The sequence below is a fragment of the Cebus imitator genome, unplaced genomic scaffold (assembly GCF_001604975.1).
Source record: "Cebus imitator isolate Cc_AM_T3 unplaced genomic scaffold, Cebus_imitator-1.0 Scaffold312, whole genome shotgun sequence".
NCBI lineage: Eukaryota > Metazoa > Chordata > Mammalia > Primates > Cebidae > Cebus > Cebus imitator.
In genome coordinates this window covers 1597933-1615810 of record NW_016107627.1, presented here as the reverse complement: position 1 = coordinate 1615810, position 17878 = coordinate 1597933, and the positions used below count along the sequence as shown (strand labels likewise).

Here is a 17878-nt window from a genome sequence, read left to right as displayed (position 1 = left end):
GTGGCATGATCTTGGCCCAATGCAACCTCTGCCTTCCAGGTTTAAGAGATTCTTATGCCTCAGCATCCCTGGGATTACAGGCATGCATCACCCCCATGCCTGGCTAATATTTTCTTATTGTATTTTTAGCAAAGATGAGGTTTCACCATGTTGGCCAGGCTGGTCTCAAACTCCTGACCTCAGGTGTTCCACTCACCTTGTCATCCCAAAGTGCTAGGATAATGGGCATGAGTCACTGTGCCCAGCCTACCAGTGCTCTTAATATCTTCATGTATATTTAAGTTACTGTTGATTGTCCTTTCATTCCAGTCTGAAGAACTTCCTTTCATATTTCTTGTTGTGCAGGTCTTCCAGCAACAAATTCTCTGAGGTTTTGTTTACCTGGGAATGTTATTATGTTATTTTAAAGGGCAGTTTTGTTACCTATAAGATTTTGGGTTGGCATTTTCCCCCCAGTACTTTATGTATACAATCCCTTTCTCTTCTAGCTTTCATGGTGTCTGATGAAAAGTGAGCTCCCAATCTTGTGTAGGATCCTTTTACATGATGAATCATTTTACTCTTGCTGTTTCAAGATTCTTTTTGGTTTTTGACAGTCTGACTATGATACATGCAGGTGTGGATCTCTTTGAGTTTACTCTACTTGGAGTTTACCAAGTTTCTTGAATGGGCAGGAAATTAAAGGCATTTTTGACCATGATTTCTTTAGATATTCTTTTTGCTTCTTTCTCCTTTTCTTCTGGGACTCCCAGTACATGTATACTGATACATTTACTGTGTCCCATTAGTCTCTGAGGCTCCGGGTTTTTGTTTTTTGTTTTGTTTTGTTTTGTTCCCATTTTTCTTTCTGTTCTTCACACTGGTTAATCTTAACTGACCTATCTTCAAATCTGCAGATTGTTTCTTCAGCTAGCTCAAATCTACTACTGAGTCCATCTAATGTACTTTTTCATTTTACTGTAACTTCTCATCTCAAAAATTTTTATTTGCTATTTTATCATTTCTATCTCTCTATTGACATTTTGTTTAGTGAAACACAGTTGCCACACTGTCCTTTATTTCTTCACACCTCATTTCTTTTAGTTCTTGAACGTATTTACAACAGGTTATTTAAGGTTGCCGTGTAATAAGTTCAACATTTAGGCTCTCTCCTGGACATTTCTATTGGCTTATTTTTATTTGGTGAATGAACCACACTTTCATGTTTCATTAAAAATCTTATAACTTTTTGTTGAAAACTGACATCTTAGATAAAATTATGTGGAAAATCTGGAAATGAGATTCCTTCCCCTTCCTCAGGACAACAATCTGGACTTTTTCCCTTTGATACTCTTCAGAATAGTTACCTATCTGCTCAATGGCTATCTATCCCATTTGATGTTAAGGTTCCTAAAGGTCAAAGACTGTTTCATTATCACTGTAAGTACATGCATCTTTATCACATGGAGTACTATTTGTTATTTTTGGAATGTCTGATAACTTTAACTCTGAGTTAAAAGCTTATCATCAATAAAATATATATTGAGAAACTTACTGAAAGAAAGTGATGTTTGTAAAGTGGATAATCAGAACACTGGTCATCTAGATCAATCTTATTTACATTCAGGGCCACTAGTTACATATGAAGACTCAACATATCTAAATAGTCTGATACACTGTAAGAGACCACAATGTCCAAAGAAAACCAAATCAAGAACAAGATAATTAATAAACACACATACATTTCATGTCAAAAAAAAAACTTATTATAAGATGGTTTAAAAGAAAAGAATAGGTAGCTTAAATCAGTGTTTACCCTGACATCAGTGTTTACCCTGTAGATTAATGTGAAAGCTTTAGTGCACTTAAACACTAAAGGGCAATTAAACAGCTAGTGTACTAACAATACCCTTTAAAACAACAATGCTTTCAAACAACATGGTTTACTAGTCTCTGCTCTTCTTGTCTTACACACTTCTTAGTATTTTCCATATACCACAGGATTTATTTACCGAACAAATTTCATTGAACATATTATTGGGGATAAGGCGGAAAAGATGACTAAGTGGCTCTGTAAAGGGAAATTGAGGTCTATCCAATGCAAGTCAAATAATCAGTATCTAAACATTTGCATGTTTATCTTCGCTACTCTATTATTATTAAATTATTTAAGGAAAAGGTAGTTCTAAAGTAAACTGATAAAGATATGTTAAAGCACACAATGCCCACATCGATCTCCTGGATGTCTAATCTCACTCTAGTACTTCACCCCTCGTCACATGCATAAGTCATTATGGCCTTCATATATACAAATATTAAAGCATTATACTGAAAAATCAAGTAATCAAATTTTCATATATACAAACAGAGAAAAAAGAATTATGCTGAAAAATCAAGTAATAACTTCAAAAGATATATTTTCCCATTTGCACCAATTTTATTCCTTTTCTAAGTTTTTTACTTATCTCACTGACAAATCTCTAAAGCACTTGTCAATCCTTTTTTGGAACAAGGCTGAACACAAATATTATAATATATACAAATATTTCTCCATTACCTACAGAAAATTGCCTTACACAGATCAGCTAACTTGAATTTTTAATAATAATCTTTGTATTATGTAAATTAATCTTTTGACATTTTATTATAGATGCACTGATGGTGTTGATTTAGTTTCAATTCAAAAATCAAGGATTTCATTACCCTATAAAACATATCCAGAGTTCAAAGTATTTAAGGGGGCTTAAACAAAATGCAAACATTTAATGCAACATTAAGCATGTGAAATAAAAACTTGATTGCCTAAAGAAAGCATGCTATGCTGTTGCCCTGGTGACAGGTTAAAAAAGGGATTGTAAGCTGAATAGCTGTATGATATGAAATTAAAATGTTTCATATTGAACAATCCAAAATGAATTGGGAAAGGTTAGAGTAGAGGAGAGAGAAATCAATTCTCCAATGGCAATGGTGAATGGGAAAGAAGTATGAATAGGATTTGCCAGTGGGGTGCAACAGCTGCCAAATATCCTGCAGCCAAAGAATTACAATAATACTGATGAAGTGTGCAAGCTTCTGGAATCATTGCAGGGAACAGAGAAATTCTCCGGCAATAATCAGGCTATTCTGTCTTCTACTCAGCTCTTACAGTAGGATCAAATAAAAATATTTTGGAATATAATAGTTAGCAAAAATATGGAAATATGCCATCTTATCCACTCAATATCTTGTACTTAATCTCACAAAGATTTCCAAACCATCTTAAACAGTCATATTAAGTAACTGAAAATATCATAACAGAGATAGCAAAAAGCGAGGCAAGCTTAAGTGATAATGATTGAGTTAATGTTTTCTTCCATCTTGCTGCTTTTAGGGGATTTATTTGCTCAGATGAAAGTAGATATTTTCAAAGACAGAGTGTGTGTGTATGTATGTTTGTAAATATATACTTAAAGTGCTGTTTTTTATTATATGGTCAGGTATCATATCAACTTCATTGTTACAGTGAAGTAGCTTATCTGAGAGTATGAAATGAGTTATGATATAAAGATGTGTTTTATTTTCATTGATGTATACATGTGTTATAATTTCACATGTTCTTTTCATTCAGAAGACATTTTAGTAAAAGAGCCAATATGCAGCCGTGCAACAATACTTGCTTTTCCTTGGGAATAATTTTCACATGGTTAGTTTTTTCTATATTTCTCTCCCGACTCATCTTTCAATGGTTAAGATCATATTTTTAAAACCTTAAACTTTTATCATCTAATTGAAAATTTAATAACAGGTGAATAAATTCTATATATGAAACCAGGAAAGGCCAAGAAAAATAAACAGGCAATTGTCTCTGCTAAGCAGGAATCACTAAAAAATTGATTATCCGTTTTATCAGAAAGCCAAATGAGGAAAGATAATACAATACAAATGCAGACACAATGACTGCACATACGGAGAACTCAAGTGAAAGTAATTTCCCGTTATGCTACTGTGGCTGAAACAGTTCAACTGACATCCCCTTATGCTACTGTGGTAGAAAGAGTTAAACTGACACCAGGCTGTGTAGCCAGTCGAGATACTTGATATGTTCTACTAAGACTGAGCACAAAGTACACTGATTAAATGACAGTCAAAGTCATCCTCCACAAAAGGGAGTGCTTTGTTTTAACCTTTCAGGCTGAAGTATTTCCACCAATATTATAGGCCATAGTAAAATTGTTTCTTTTTCTGAGTCTTTAACCCTTGCTCAAATAAGAAGAAAGAAATTATGAGGATAAAGTAGAAACCAGAAAGTGGCCGGGCGCTGTGGCTCACGCCTGTAATCTCAGCACTTTGGGAACCCAAAGCAGGTGGATGCCCTGAGGTCAGGAGTTTGAGACCATCCAGGACAATATGGTGAAACCCTGTCCCTACTAAAAATACAAAAATTAGCTGGGTGTGGTGGTGCATGCCTGTAATCCCAGCTACTTGGGAGGCTGAGCTTGCAGTGAGCTGATATCACGCGGCCATACTCCAGCCTGGATGACAGAATGAGACGCCATCTCATAAAAGGAAACCAGGGAGTAAAAGCTGTAACTTTATGCAATTCAAATAGCATCAGAGCTGAAAACGGCCTCAATAATCATCCAACTCAACACTGCCATTTTTCAGGAGAGAAAACTGAATTAAAATCTGAAGCACTTTGCACAAAGGCCTGTAGCACCTGGAAACACGGCAGTGGAGCTGGATCCAGATCCTGACTCCTGACACCTCGCTCAGTGCTTGTCTCATCCACTGCACCACGCCAACTGCTCTATCAATTCAATGCCATATGAGGGAGCCAAAAGAACCAAAGGTGACTCTGGTTTTCCTATCCTGAATCACTGAAAAGAGGAAATGCCATAAAAGCCATACAGAATTCAGTGTATGCATTTCCAGTATTTAAGGGACGTGGAGTACACATTTCACCCTGCAATGTCAGTGATCGCTAGTGTAACATAACCTAATGTAAATTCATTCTCCAGATTTGTCATTCTAGCAGAGCAAGATTTTCCATCATATGTTAATTGACTAGAAGATATTAACATTGTACAGTCTTTGAAAACCACTTTTTCAAAGACTATAATGTGTTTTTTTAAAAAGACAGCCTTTTAAGTAGAATGGCCCATTTTTCTGGTAAAATCAAAACAAGACTAGACTATGTGTAAACACAGAAAAAGGCCAGTCCTCAAAAAAGATGCTGGTATTTGTAATTTCCAGTTTCTCCCTCTCATTCTTTCTTGAACTCCCACCAATCCGAATTTAAGCCCTGCTTTCCACGTGCATCCCCTAAAACTGCTTGTTCAAAGGTCAGCGGTCATTCTTCATCCCATTTGACACACTGCAGTTGGACACTCCTTTCTTCCTGCTTCCCTTTCTTCATTTGGCTCCCCAAACTTCACCCAGGCCTAGTTTTCTGCCTATCTCCTTCTCAAGACTCCTGTGTTGAATCCTTCTCATCTTTCCAGCTTTCTCATATTGAAGAGTCTCAGGGCTCAGGCCTAGGACCCTACCCTCTCTGGCATCAAGCTTCCCCTTTTACTCCTTTATAGTAAGATCTTCTTGCAGGCAGGAAGATCTTGTTAGTACACATGTTGTTCAAGCTCTTATTTGCTCAAAACCTTGCAATGGCTCCCCACTTCACTCACTGTAAGAGCAGGAGTCCTGTCGGGAGCCCATCTGACACAACGACATCTCCTATTCTACCGCTTGCTTACTCCTCTCCAACTGCATTCAGCAGACTAACATACTGAGCCTCATCCTTCGTGCCTTCTGAACCTCTTACTCTATGTGAGATGAAAACTGTATTGGTTTCAATCAGGGTTTCTGTTACGTACACCCAAACATCCCAAGTGAGTCAGAAGGTAACATAACTGCCCCTCTAGAAACAAGAGAAAAGTTACTATAATGGGGCATGCCTATAGTCCTGGCTACTCAGAAGGCTGAGGTGGGAGGACTGCTTGAGCCCAGGAGTCTGGGGCTGCAATGAGCTATGTTCATCCTACTGCACTCCAGACTGGGCAACATAATGACACTCTGTCTCTAATTAAAAAAAAAAAAAAAAAAAAAAAAAAAAAAAAAAAAAAGCAAAAAAAAAAAAAAAAAAAAAAAAAAAAAAAAACACAAAAAACTCCAAAAAAAAAAAAAAAAAAAAAAAAAAGGCAGGGATATTCAAGTCAATAAATGAAAGTGATTCCACTGATTACCCATATGAAAAAATAAGGTCAGATCTTAATCTCGTATCATCATACATACTAAATTTGAAATGTGAGATATCATTGTAATAAAGGAAATCTCTAAAAGAACAGAAATAAAAATAAAATTAAATATATTATAAAATCTTAGGTAGAAGATTTTGCTTTTTAAGCACAAAAGCAAAATTAAAACCTACAAAGAAATAAAGTAAATATAAATAACATTAAAAACAAACTTTAATGGTGTCCCATTTGCTGGAATGTAACATAAAACATCTCATTATTTACTTCACTGAAGATAACTAGGCCCCGATTTTTTCTCTCTTGTCATATTTATGTATAGCTATTGGTTTAAAGAAGTAAAAATATGACTTCTTATTCTTGATGGTTTCCTTTTGTTTTATTCATAATACATTTACTTAGTTGAGTACTACAATATATTATAGGATTCTTTGTTTAAACTTCTTTATAACAAATGAGGTAAAGAATCTGGGTGTTGAAGCATAATTATAAAATAACAACGATTCTCATATAAAAAAAGAATATAGATTATTCTCATTTCATAGGTAAGCTTAAAGTAAGACACCTAAGGTCATATTACTAATAAGTGGTAGAGTTATGACTAAAATCTAGGCTTGTAACTCTGAATTCTAGTTTTTCCACCATGTCACCAAATGCATTCACATGTTTATACATATTATATGCTTTGATTCTAGGTCCCCACCAAATCTCACGTTGAATTGTAATCCCTAGTTTTGGGGGAGGGAACTGGTGCAAGGTGACTGGATTATGGGGGCAGATTTCCCCCTTGCTGTTCTTGTGACAGCGAGTGAATTATCACAAAAAGATCTGGTTGTTTGCAAGTATGTAGCACCTCCCCTTTTGTGTTCTCTCTCTCTCCTGCCAGCCATGTGAAGATGTGCCTGTTTTCCCTTTACCTTCTGCCATGATTATATAAGTTTCCTGAGTCCTCTCCAGCCATGCAGGACTGTGGTCAATTAAACCTCTTTTTTAATAAACTACCCAGTCTCAGGTATGCTTTTACAGACATATAAGAATGGACTAGGACAACATACCTATTTACATAGATGCAGGGGTGTGTGTTCATGTGTGCAAGTGCACCCACGTGAATGAGGAAGGCAGTGGGGAGAAGGAGAGAGAATATATACACAATTTGTGTGTATTTCTGTCTTGCCAACCTTCGAATTATAAATGAATACTAATTTTGGAGGACTAGGCTAGAATGTTTTACAAACACAGCAAGCTTACAAATCACAAAGAAGAAACCCACTTCATAATACACATATAAGTAAATTCCAAATGGATTAAAGAGGTAAATGTTGCAGGCTTTTCTAATTGTTTGCTTTAAAATAACTGATGAGAATTCTAAACATATCCTCCATATATTCTATGGAATGGCAAAATGGGTGAAGAAGAAAACAAACACAAGTCAACCAAATGTAATGAATTTACTGTATATCTGCAATGAAAGATGAGTTTATAAGATGCACAGGGTCTACATTTCTTTTCAAACATATTAAAATATATTTAACATATGAAAACAGATAATGCTGTCCATGGCCACTTCAGCATGGCTCAATCCTGAGAATTGACCTCTAAAAGGTAGTCAAAGCCTTACTCTGAGCCATGCCCCCTGCCTGATTCTTAAAATCTGCAAAGTAACAGGAATGCAAAGCGGCCCTCTTCTAGGGAAGGATAATTTAATCGCTAGATATTCCACTACCAAGAAAGCTGGCAGACTCAGCTCTAGAAATGGTGATCATTACAATGATAAGGCAAATAACTCAGCAGAAAGTAATAACTATGAAATTAGGAAGACTGAATGACAGAGAAGAAGGAAGGATAAAGGACAATCTGTCCAGCTACAAAAACCTAACAAAAGAAAGGAATAGATGAAGAAATAACAATAGGGAAAGGAGGAAGTAAAGAAGTTGAGAGAGGGCAGAACAGCATTTTCACTAGTGTCTGAGATGTCTGGGACAACAGGTGGGGGGAACTTGAGCCAGGGTAAGTTACCCTGATTCTCAAGAAAGCTGAATCTAGATCCAAGAACAACATTTGGATCTAAGGAAAACAGACATTTTGAGCAAAAATAAATTAAAGATTATTAAAAATTATTAAAATGTTACCTTTACTATTGTTTCTTCCAATCATTACCAATTAGTGAAACAAATTATTACATTAAACTACAATGTCAACAAAATCATTTTAGTTTAAAAAAGCAAAGTGAGTGTTTAATATAAATAGCTTTTAATGATTCATTTCTAACCATACAAGTGTTTAAGAATAATTGATAAAAAGAAACTTTCATGGTAAGTCAGTAAAAAATTGAGTTCATCGAATTTATTTTCTAGTCATCCCAAGAAAAATTGCTATTGTTTCTGACATTAACTTTTCTTTTTTTCTAAAATGTACTGTTATCATTTTACTATCCAAATACTAGGGATATGTATTATTAATGTGTTTTTCCAAGTCATAAATGATGAAAGAGTGAAGCCCATAGAGAAATTGGGAAAATAAGATCAGCAGCCAAAAAAAGCAACACAAAGGAAGGGCTGTGGGCTACTGGTTTGGAAGGAAAAACATTTCATGAACACACCCATGACAGAGCAATACGGAGCCACACCTGGAGGGTGACTCTTCAACTCCATTCCTGAGCCAATAATGAAAACATGACTCTGAAGCCAAAATGCGAAGGTTCAAACACCTTACATCAGCTTTCATGATGTAGGTGTCAAGGACCTCCTCAGTAAGCAGGCCAGAAACATAGCTTCACTTAGCCAAACAAGAGTACGCTTTGTTAAGAAGAAGAGTATATTTGCTAAATGTTAGAGCTCTGCTGTTATAGGTTGTAGCAATTTTACAATAAACTGATAATACTAAATAAGTGATAACTTTTTTTTAACAGAAAATAAACTCACCAAAAATGAACAATTGCTTGTTGTACAGAAAATAAATGTAAAATTATCTGGATAAGTGAACTTGCAGCCTACATGCTTCATAAATACATATTTTGTTTCTAATTTCTAAAAGATAATGAGTTCAAAAATAACATACTTAAATTTTTTAATGTAACAATTATCACATTTACAATTTTAGCTAGAAATTAGCAAAAGACAAATATAAAGTAAGATTGATTCTTAACCTCCACTTTATAAAGCAATTGTCCTAAATTTTTCAACAATCTCTAAGGAATGTTAGTGTTTAAACTATCCGTAACACTACATATCAAAATATACTCTGTGTTTCCCAAAAGCATTCATTGGAATATTAATATCTCAAAGAGCTTTTAGTAAAAAGGTTTTCACAAGAAAAAAAGAGTTTAGTTAGGTAAGATTGCAACTATATCCGGCTATTAGAGTTTACCAATGCATTTTAGTACACAGGCATACCTTATTTCCTTCACTGACATCTTAAACACCTCAACGTCATCCATGAGGATTGGAATCTAGTTCTTCAAAACTCCTGTATTTTCCCCATTGAAGCACAAATGTTTTTAATGGGATCTAGAACGGTGAATCCGTCCCAGAAAGTCTTCAATTTGCCTTGTCCAGATCCATCATAGGAATCACTATCTATGGCAGCTATCACCTTGTAAAATGTATTTCTTAAATAATAAGACTTGAAGATCAAAATGACTCCCCAATCCACGAGCTACAGAATGAACGCTGTATTAGCAGGCATGAAAACAACATTAATCTCCTTGTGCCATCAGAGCTCTTGGGTAACCAGGTGTACTATCAATCAGCAGCAATCATTTGAAAAAAAAATTTTTTCTGCGAAGTAGGTCTCAACACTAGAGTCAAAATAAACAGAATAATGCGGTAAACATATATTTTGTCACCCAGGCTTTGTTGTTCCATTTCTAGTGTACAGGCAGAGCAGATTTAGTATAATTCTTAAAGGACCTAGGGTTTTTGGAATGGTAAATGGGCACTGGCTTCTACTTCAAGTCATCAATTGCATTAGCCCCTACCAAGAGAGACAGATGCTACTCTGAAGCTATGAAGCCAGGCATTGATCTTTCCTCTCTAGCTATGAAAATCTGAGATGGCATCTTCTTTCAATAGAAGGCTTTCATATCTACATGGAAAATCTACTGTTTAGTGTAGCCACCTTCATCGATGATCCTAGTGAGATCTTCTGGATAACTTGCTGCAGCTTCTACATGAGCACTTGCAGCTTCCCCTGCACTTTTATGTTATGGGGACAGCTTCTTTCCTTACATCTCATGAACCAAGCTCTGCTAGCTTTAAGCTTTTCTTCTGCAGCTTCCTCACCTCTCTCAGCCTTCACAGAATTGAAGAGAGTTAGGGCCTTGCTTTAGATTAGGCTTTCACTTAAGGGAATGTTGTGGCTGGTTTAATCTTCTATCCAGACTTATACAACTTTTTCCATATCAGCAATCTGTTTCACTTTCTTATTTGTGTGTTCACTGGAATAGCACTTTAATTTCCTTCAAGAGCTTTTCGTTTGCATTTGCAACTTGGCTAACCACTTGGCACAAGAGGCTTAGCATGTCTTGGCTTTCAACATGCCTTCTTCACTAAGCTTAATCACTTCTACCTTTTGATTTAAAGTGAAAGATGTGCTACTTATTCCTTTCACTTGAAGACTTACAGGCCACTGTAAGGTTATTAATTAGTCTAACTTCAGTATATTGTATCTCAGGGAATAGAGAGACCCAAGGAGAGCGAGAGAGACTAGAAATGGCTGGGTCAGTGAATCAGTCAGAACACATACAACATTTGTCAATTAAGTTCACCATCTTACATGTGCATGGTTTGTGGCACCCCAAAACAATTACAATTGGAACATCAAAGATCACTAATCCCAGATCAGCCAAACAGATTATGATAATAATGACAAAGTCTGAAATGTTGTGAGAATTATCAAAATGTGGCACAGAGACACTTAGTGAACACATGCTGTTGGAAAAGCAGCACAGAAAGACTTGCTCAATGCAGGGTTGCCATAAACCTTCAATCTGTCAAAAATGCAATATCGGAGAAGTGCAATAAAGCAAAGGACAATAAAATGAGGTTTGCCTGTATGACAGTCTTTAAAAGGTTTCTAACTCAACAAGGGATTTTCCAAGTTTATTTAAACACAGAGACATTTTCTTTAGTAATGCATTTTAATACCTCCCCCAACTACTGTGCTGTGGAGCACATATTAAGAAACACAGCTGAAGCCGAAAACTGTGTGCATTTGATTACTACAAAAAAAAAAAATCATGGGATTAATGAGTATAAAAGCACGCTGCAAGCATTTCCTAATGGACTCAAAGGGGCATACATATTATTATTAAAGAAGAAACAGTCAAAGGGATAGGAATATATCATACTGCTAACTCCCTAGGGGCTACAAGTATGGCTCTCGAGGATCTCAAACTCAGCTGCCTAAATGGAACTTCTCATATTTTCCTTTCAAAGCTGCTCTTGCACTTTTGTTATTACCACCATCCACCTGGTCTTCCAAGCCAGTAACCGGACTCCTTAATATCTGCTTCTACTAAAGTTTCAAATACAATTTATTTTTCATGTATCTTCCATCATCTTAAAACTTCTCATAATAGTCCCCACCTCTTTCGAGCCCTTTGTTGGTATCACATTTATACTTTCTAAAAATTGCATTAAGATATATTTTACATGTATAACATCTACACATTTTACTTTTTTATTATTATTTTTTGAGACAGGATCTCACTCTGTCACCCAGAGCAAGAGTGCAGTGGCGTGATCCTGGCTCACTGTAATCTATGCCTCCTAGGCTTAAGCAATTCTCATGCTTCAGCCTCCCAAATAGCTGGGACTATAGGCTTGCACCATCACACCTGGCTAATATTTTGCATTTTTAGTACAGACAGGGTTTTGCCATGTTGGCAGGCTGGTCTTGAACTTCTGGCCTCATGTGATCAGCCTGCCTTGGCCTCCCAAAGTGTGGGACTACAGGTGTGAGCCACTGCACCTGGCCAATAACATCTGTACATTTTAACTGTACAGTCTCATGAGATTGTAAAACGTTTATTTGGTTTCTCAGCCTTTTGGCTAAGATCAAGTGAGATTATAATACATTTATATAGTTGTGCATCCATCACCACAACCCAGTTTTAGAACAACAAAACTCATGAGCAGTCAATCTTGCTCCCATAGCTGGACCCAGAGAGCCACTTGATCTTTTTTTGTTCTTTATCCTTTTGGCCTTTCCTAGAAATTTTAAATAAATGAAGTCATGCATTACATAGTTTTCTTTATCTGGTTTCTGTCTCTTCACATGTTATTTCTGAGATTTATACACATTAGTGAACGTAGCTGTTTATTCTTTGTTACTGCTAAATAAGCTCATGGTATGGATATGCCACTTTTTATTTATCCACTCACTACTTGATGTACATTATTCTAGTCAATGTGTAGTGATATAGATTTGTGATTTTAATTTGTTTTTCTACTGGCTGATTTTATTTTTAAATTGTATGAATTAATTATACATTATAGAAACAAGTCTTTTATCACATTTATGTCTTCAAATAAAATTCTGCTATTTTCGGTATATTTTGTTTTAAAATTGTCTCGATGCTATCTTTTGAAGAACAAAAGTCTTTAAATTTTATAAAGTCCAATTTATCAAATTTATCTTTTATTTATGATTTTTGTGTCATATTGCAAATATTTTTTCCCATTTTATTTTAGAATTTTAATAGTTTTAGCTCTTAAATTTAAGTCTATGATTCATTTTGTGTTCATTTTTGTGAATGATATGAGAAAAGGGTCAATGTTCATTTTTTAAAAATACGGCCAGGCGTGGCGGCCCATGCCTATAATCCCAACACTTTGGGAGGTTGAGGCGGGCAGGTCACCTGAGGTCAAAAGTTTGGGACCAGCCTGACCAATATGGTGAAACCCTGTCTCTACTAAAACTATAAAAATTAGCCAGGCATGGTGGCATGTGCCTGAAATACCAACTACTCAAGAGGCTGAAGCAGGAGAATCGCTTGAACTCAGGAGGTGGAGGTTGCAATGAGCCGAGATCACGCCATTGAACTCTAGCCTTGGCAACAAGAGGAAAGCTCTGTCTCATTCATACGTAAATTAATTAATTAATGCATAAGCATATAACCGAGTGCCAAAAAAAGGCAAAAACAGCTTGCTAAAAGGAGAAATAATGATTAACAATTATTGTTGGGGATTTAAATATTCCTTTTATAGTATAATACTGAAAGAAAACTAGTAAGAGGCTATCACTTGAAGACCATTATCAGCCAACTTGAACTAACTGACATTTGCAGAGTGCTGCACCCAAGACACAATTACAAAAAAAAGGGTCTATACACTACAGTATCAAAATGAATCAAATACTTAGGAATGCGTGTAATAAAATACAAGACCTGTACCTTGAAAACTACAAAATATTACTAAAATTTAAGAAGACCTAAATAAATCATAATATATATAAACATTAATTGACTAGGAAAGTCAATATTGTTAAAATGGCAAATTGTTAAAATGACACAATCTTGGCTCACTGCAACCTCCGCCTCCTGGGTTCAAGCGATTTTCATGCCTCGGACCCTCGAGTAGCAAGGATTACAGATATGCACCACCATGCCTGGTTAATTTTGTATTTTTAGTAGAGATGGGGTTTCTCCAGGTTGATCAGGCTGGTCTCGAACTCCCAACCTCAGGTGATCTGCCCACCTCGGCGTCCCAAAGTGCTGGGATTGCAAGTGTAAGCCATCTCGCCTGGCCTATTATAACTTCCTCATGTATTGATCCTTTTATTATTATGACAAAGACCTCATTTCTGAGTGAAAGTCAGCAGAAAAACAAATGCACAATAATACTAACAAAGACTTGGATATTGGAACTGTCACATAAACAACATAAAATAAGGTGAATACTGTAAAATAAGCCAGGCATAGTGGCTCACACTTGTAATCTCAATGCTTTGGGAGGCCAAGGTAAGAGGATTACTTGAGGCTAGGAGCTCAAGACTGGCCTGGGTCATATAATGAGGCCCCAGTTTGTACAAAAATAAAAAAATTATAAAAATTAGCTGGGCATGGTGGTGCATGCTTATTGTCCTAGCTACTCAGGAGGCTTAGGCAAGAGGATCACTTAAGCCCAGGTATATGAGGCTGCGGTAAGCTATGACTGCACCACTGTACCACAGCCACAGTAACAGAGTGAGATTTCCTCTTAATTAAAAAAATTTTTTAAATTAAAAAATAAATAAGAACATGTAATATATTTAATGAAATAAAAGACAAGACTAAAATTTTTAAAAAGAACATAAGACTATAAGAATCAACCAGGAAGACAGAAAAAAAAATCAACATAGAAATATTAAAAATGAAAAACATAATAATTGAAATAAGATGCAAAATTAACAAACTAACAATTTATACCAAGCACAGCTAAAGACAGCACTAATGACCTAGAATAAGGGCTAGAAATCTATGGCCCGCAGGCCATCACCCTTCATTTTTAAATACAGTCTCACTGGAACACAGCCACACTCGTCCCTTTCATGTAACTTACAGCTACTTTTGCACTACAACAGCAGAGTAGTCATGATGAAAACCATGTGAACTGTAAGTCTAAAGTGTTTATCATCGAGTCCTTTACGAAAACATTTACCATCCGAGTACGCTGGCTCAAGTCTGTAATCCCAGCACTTTGGGAGGCCAAAGCTGGCGGACCAGACTGCTTGAGCTCAGGAGTTTGAAACTAGCCTGGACAACATGGTGTACAAAAAATACAGAAATTAGCCAGGCATGGTGGCCTGTAATCCCAGCTACCAGGGCCACTGAGGCAGGAGGAGCACTGTAGCCCAGGAATTCAAGGCTGCAATGAGTTATTACTGTGCCACTGCACTTCAGCCTGGGCGACAAAAGGAAATCTTTCTCTCTCCAAAAAAAAAAAAAAGAAAGAAAAGAAAAAATAGTTTACCAAACTCTCTGATAGAAAACAATCTGATGAAATCACATTGCAGGTAGCACCACAAGCAAAAGAAGGCAGGGAGTGCACTGGCAGAGAAGACGGAAAGATGGGAGTCATCTGAGTTACACACAAGCATCCCTTTGCTAAAACTGCACAGGTAAGGCTGGGCGTGTTGCCTCATGCCTGTAATCTCAGAACTTTGGGAGGCCCACATGGGTGGATCACCTGAAGTCAGGAGTCCAAGACCAGCCTGGCCAACATGGTGAAACCCCATCTCTACTAAAAACACAAAAAAATTTAAGCAGACTTGGTGGTGCGTGCCTGTACTCCCAGCTACTTGGGAGACTAACGCAGGAGAATCACTTGAACCTGGGAGATGGAAGCTGCAGTGAGCCAAGATCACACCACTACACTCCAGCCTGGGCAACAGAGACTCCATCTCAAAAAACAAAAACTATACAGGTAAGAAGTGGATAAGTGTGATTGAACATTTTACCTTAAAAAATTAACAAATGGCGGAAAATGTGGAGTGTGTAGAGGTAACGATGAAACAAAGAAGATAGATTTTTTACGGTTGTTGCAGCTGGATAATGAGTGCATGGGTGTTCGATATACTGCTGTTTATCTTGTACGAGTAATTTAAACTATATTCCCAGGATGACTCTAATTATGCAAAGTGTGTTACATGTATGTATATAAAAATACACACACACACTCACACACACACACACACATACTTCGAAGGGACTCTACCAAAATGTTAAAAGTAATTATTAAAGAATTATAGGATTATAGTTCATTTTCATTTTTCGTCTTTTTAAGCCCTTTCCAGATTCTTCCATATAGTAAGGCAGCACTCTCTGAAAATAACTTGCATACATTTCTTAAAAATCAAACCAGTCATATTTAGCTACACTCAGAACTTCTGAAATAATCAAGGTTCAAATAACATCTGAAGGCAAAGGAATAGGATACGAATACTACATTTGTCAAAAGAATAATAAAAAATATGGAATTCAGGTTTTAAAACCAAAGCAACATTCTCTCCTGCACACATATCCCTCCAGACAAATGTTGTCCAACAGAACTTGAGGGAAATATACCTGCCATGACGGAAAGGCTCATTGAATTGCCCAATTCAGTAGCTGCTCACCACGTGTGGCTATGGAGCAGGTAAAATGTCGCCACAGTTCAAGTGACTTTGAAAAGGGTTTTCCATTTACTTTAATCTTAATTGCCATACATGGCTAGTGCCTCCCATGCTAGACAGCACAACTGTCGGGGGGAAAAAACCAACCAAACAAGCAGATTCATGGTTCTACTGACCATTCTCCTCCTCCTTCCAGTCATTCAGTAATTTACCAATATTCTATAACCTCTCATCTCTCCCTGGTAGCTACCAAATCGTAACTTTTAAAAAGATACACTTTAAGCTTCCTATTCTTTCTAGATAAAGAGAACAAGTGAAGAGTACCAACTGCGCCGAGATTTTCGGAATAAAACCTCATTAGCCACTAAGATGCAGCCTAAATCTAATTTAGTTTCTCCTCTACGTAATTCTTCAGAGGTAATTTCAGTTTCTGATTTGAGCTTTTCAGAGCTAGTTGATCACCTTCCATCTTTTTTTCTTTTGTTTATTCTTTGTTCTTCCTCTTCTTAAAAAGTAAAATGGAAAAGAAATTGAAGTAACAATTTATCAACAGAATGATTCCTTTAAAAGGATTGTTCTAGCAAGTAAACACACATTCATAATAAATAATCCTCTCTCTAGAAGCACCAGTGGCATTGAGGTTTTGTTTCTACTTATCCTGATATAAAGCATGTTCCCCTTCTACCCGGGTCACTAGGCAGCTAAAAGGCACACCTGTGGCTCACAAATGACTAACTCAACCTGGTGTTAATTCCTTCTTCTGTTTTCACTAGTTTCTGATATATATATTCACGCACTTTTTTTTTTTTTGAGACAGAGTCTTGCTCTGTGCCCAGGCTGGAGTGCAGTTGCGCGATCTCAGCTCACTGCAACCTCCACCTCCCAGGTTCGAGCAGTTCTCTGCCTCAGCTCCCAAGTAGCTGGGATTACAGATGCCCACCACCACACCCAGCCAATTTTTGTATTTTTAGTAAAGACGGGGTTTCACCATCTTGGCCAGGCTGGTCTTGAACTCCTGACCTCATGATCCACCTGCCTCAGCCTCCCAAAGTGCTGGGATTACAGGTTTGAGCCACCGCGCCCGGCCTGATACATATTTTTAACTGCCCCTAGATTCATTCTTACATTTTAATATGCTTCTGCAAACATTCTTCAAGATAAATAAATAAAACAGAAATCATAAACACAAACTACTCGAACAGATTTCCCATCGGATTTCAGAATATCTTCTTATGTCCAAATTAAAGGTGCCAAGGTCCTTTTATCCCTTCTGAATTTAAAATCTTGTTTGAACAAAATATAAGCAATACCATATTTATACAGTGTGACTTTATTATACTTCTCCAAAGTCCCATAAGATCTCTAGAACTGAGATCAGCCACATCTTTTATTAGTTATTTCCTATGGAGGCTGGATTATCAATATTGTTCTGCTAATTTATGCTATTTTAAATGGTCTACCGTACCTTGAATGTTCTTTAAAATATTGTGCTCTTAACTGGAATGCCACAAACAATGATGATGCTATTGCCAGTAAATGGTTCTTCTCACTCTTGGTTAACATGTGTCCTGAGGGAAATA

The 17878-nt window shown here is 36.6% G+C and overlaps 1 protein-coding gene across 4 annotated transcripts in view; it reads right to left on the bottom strand.

Annotated features, from left to right (window-relative positions):
- The window catches only part of PCCA (propionyl-CoA carboxylase subunit alpha), a 429187-nt gene that overhangs the window by 173299 nt on the left and 238010 nt on the right, over positions 1-17878 (bottom strand). For all 4 annotated transcript variants that reach the window (XM_017503569.1, XM_017503572.1, XM_017503570.1 and 1 more), the window contains one exon: positions 17764-17866. In XM_017503569.1, coding sequence (XP_017359058.1) covers positions 17764-17866 — 103 coding nt within the window. The remainder of the gene's footprint in view (positions 1-17763; positions 17867-17878) is intronic.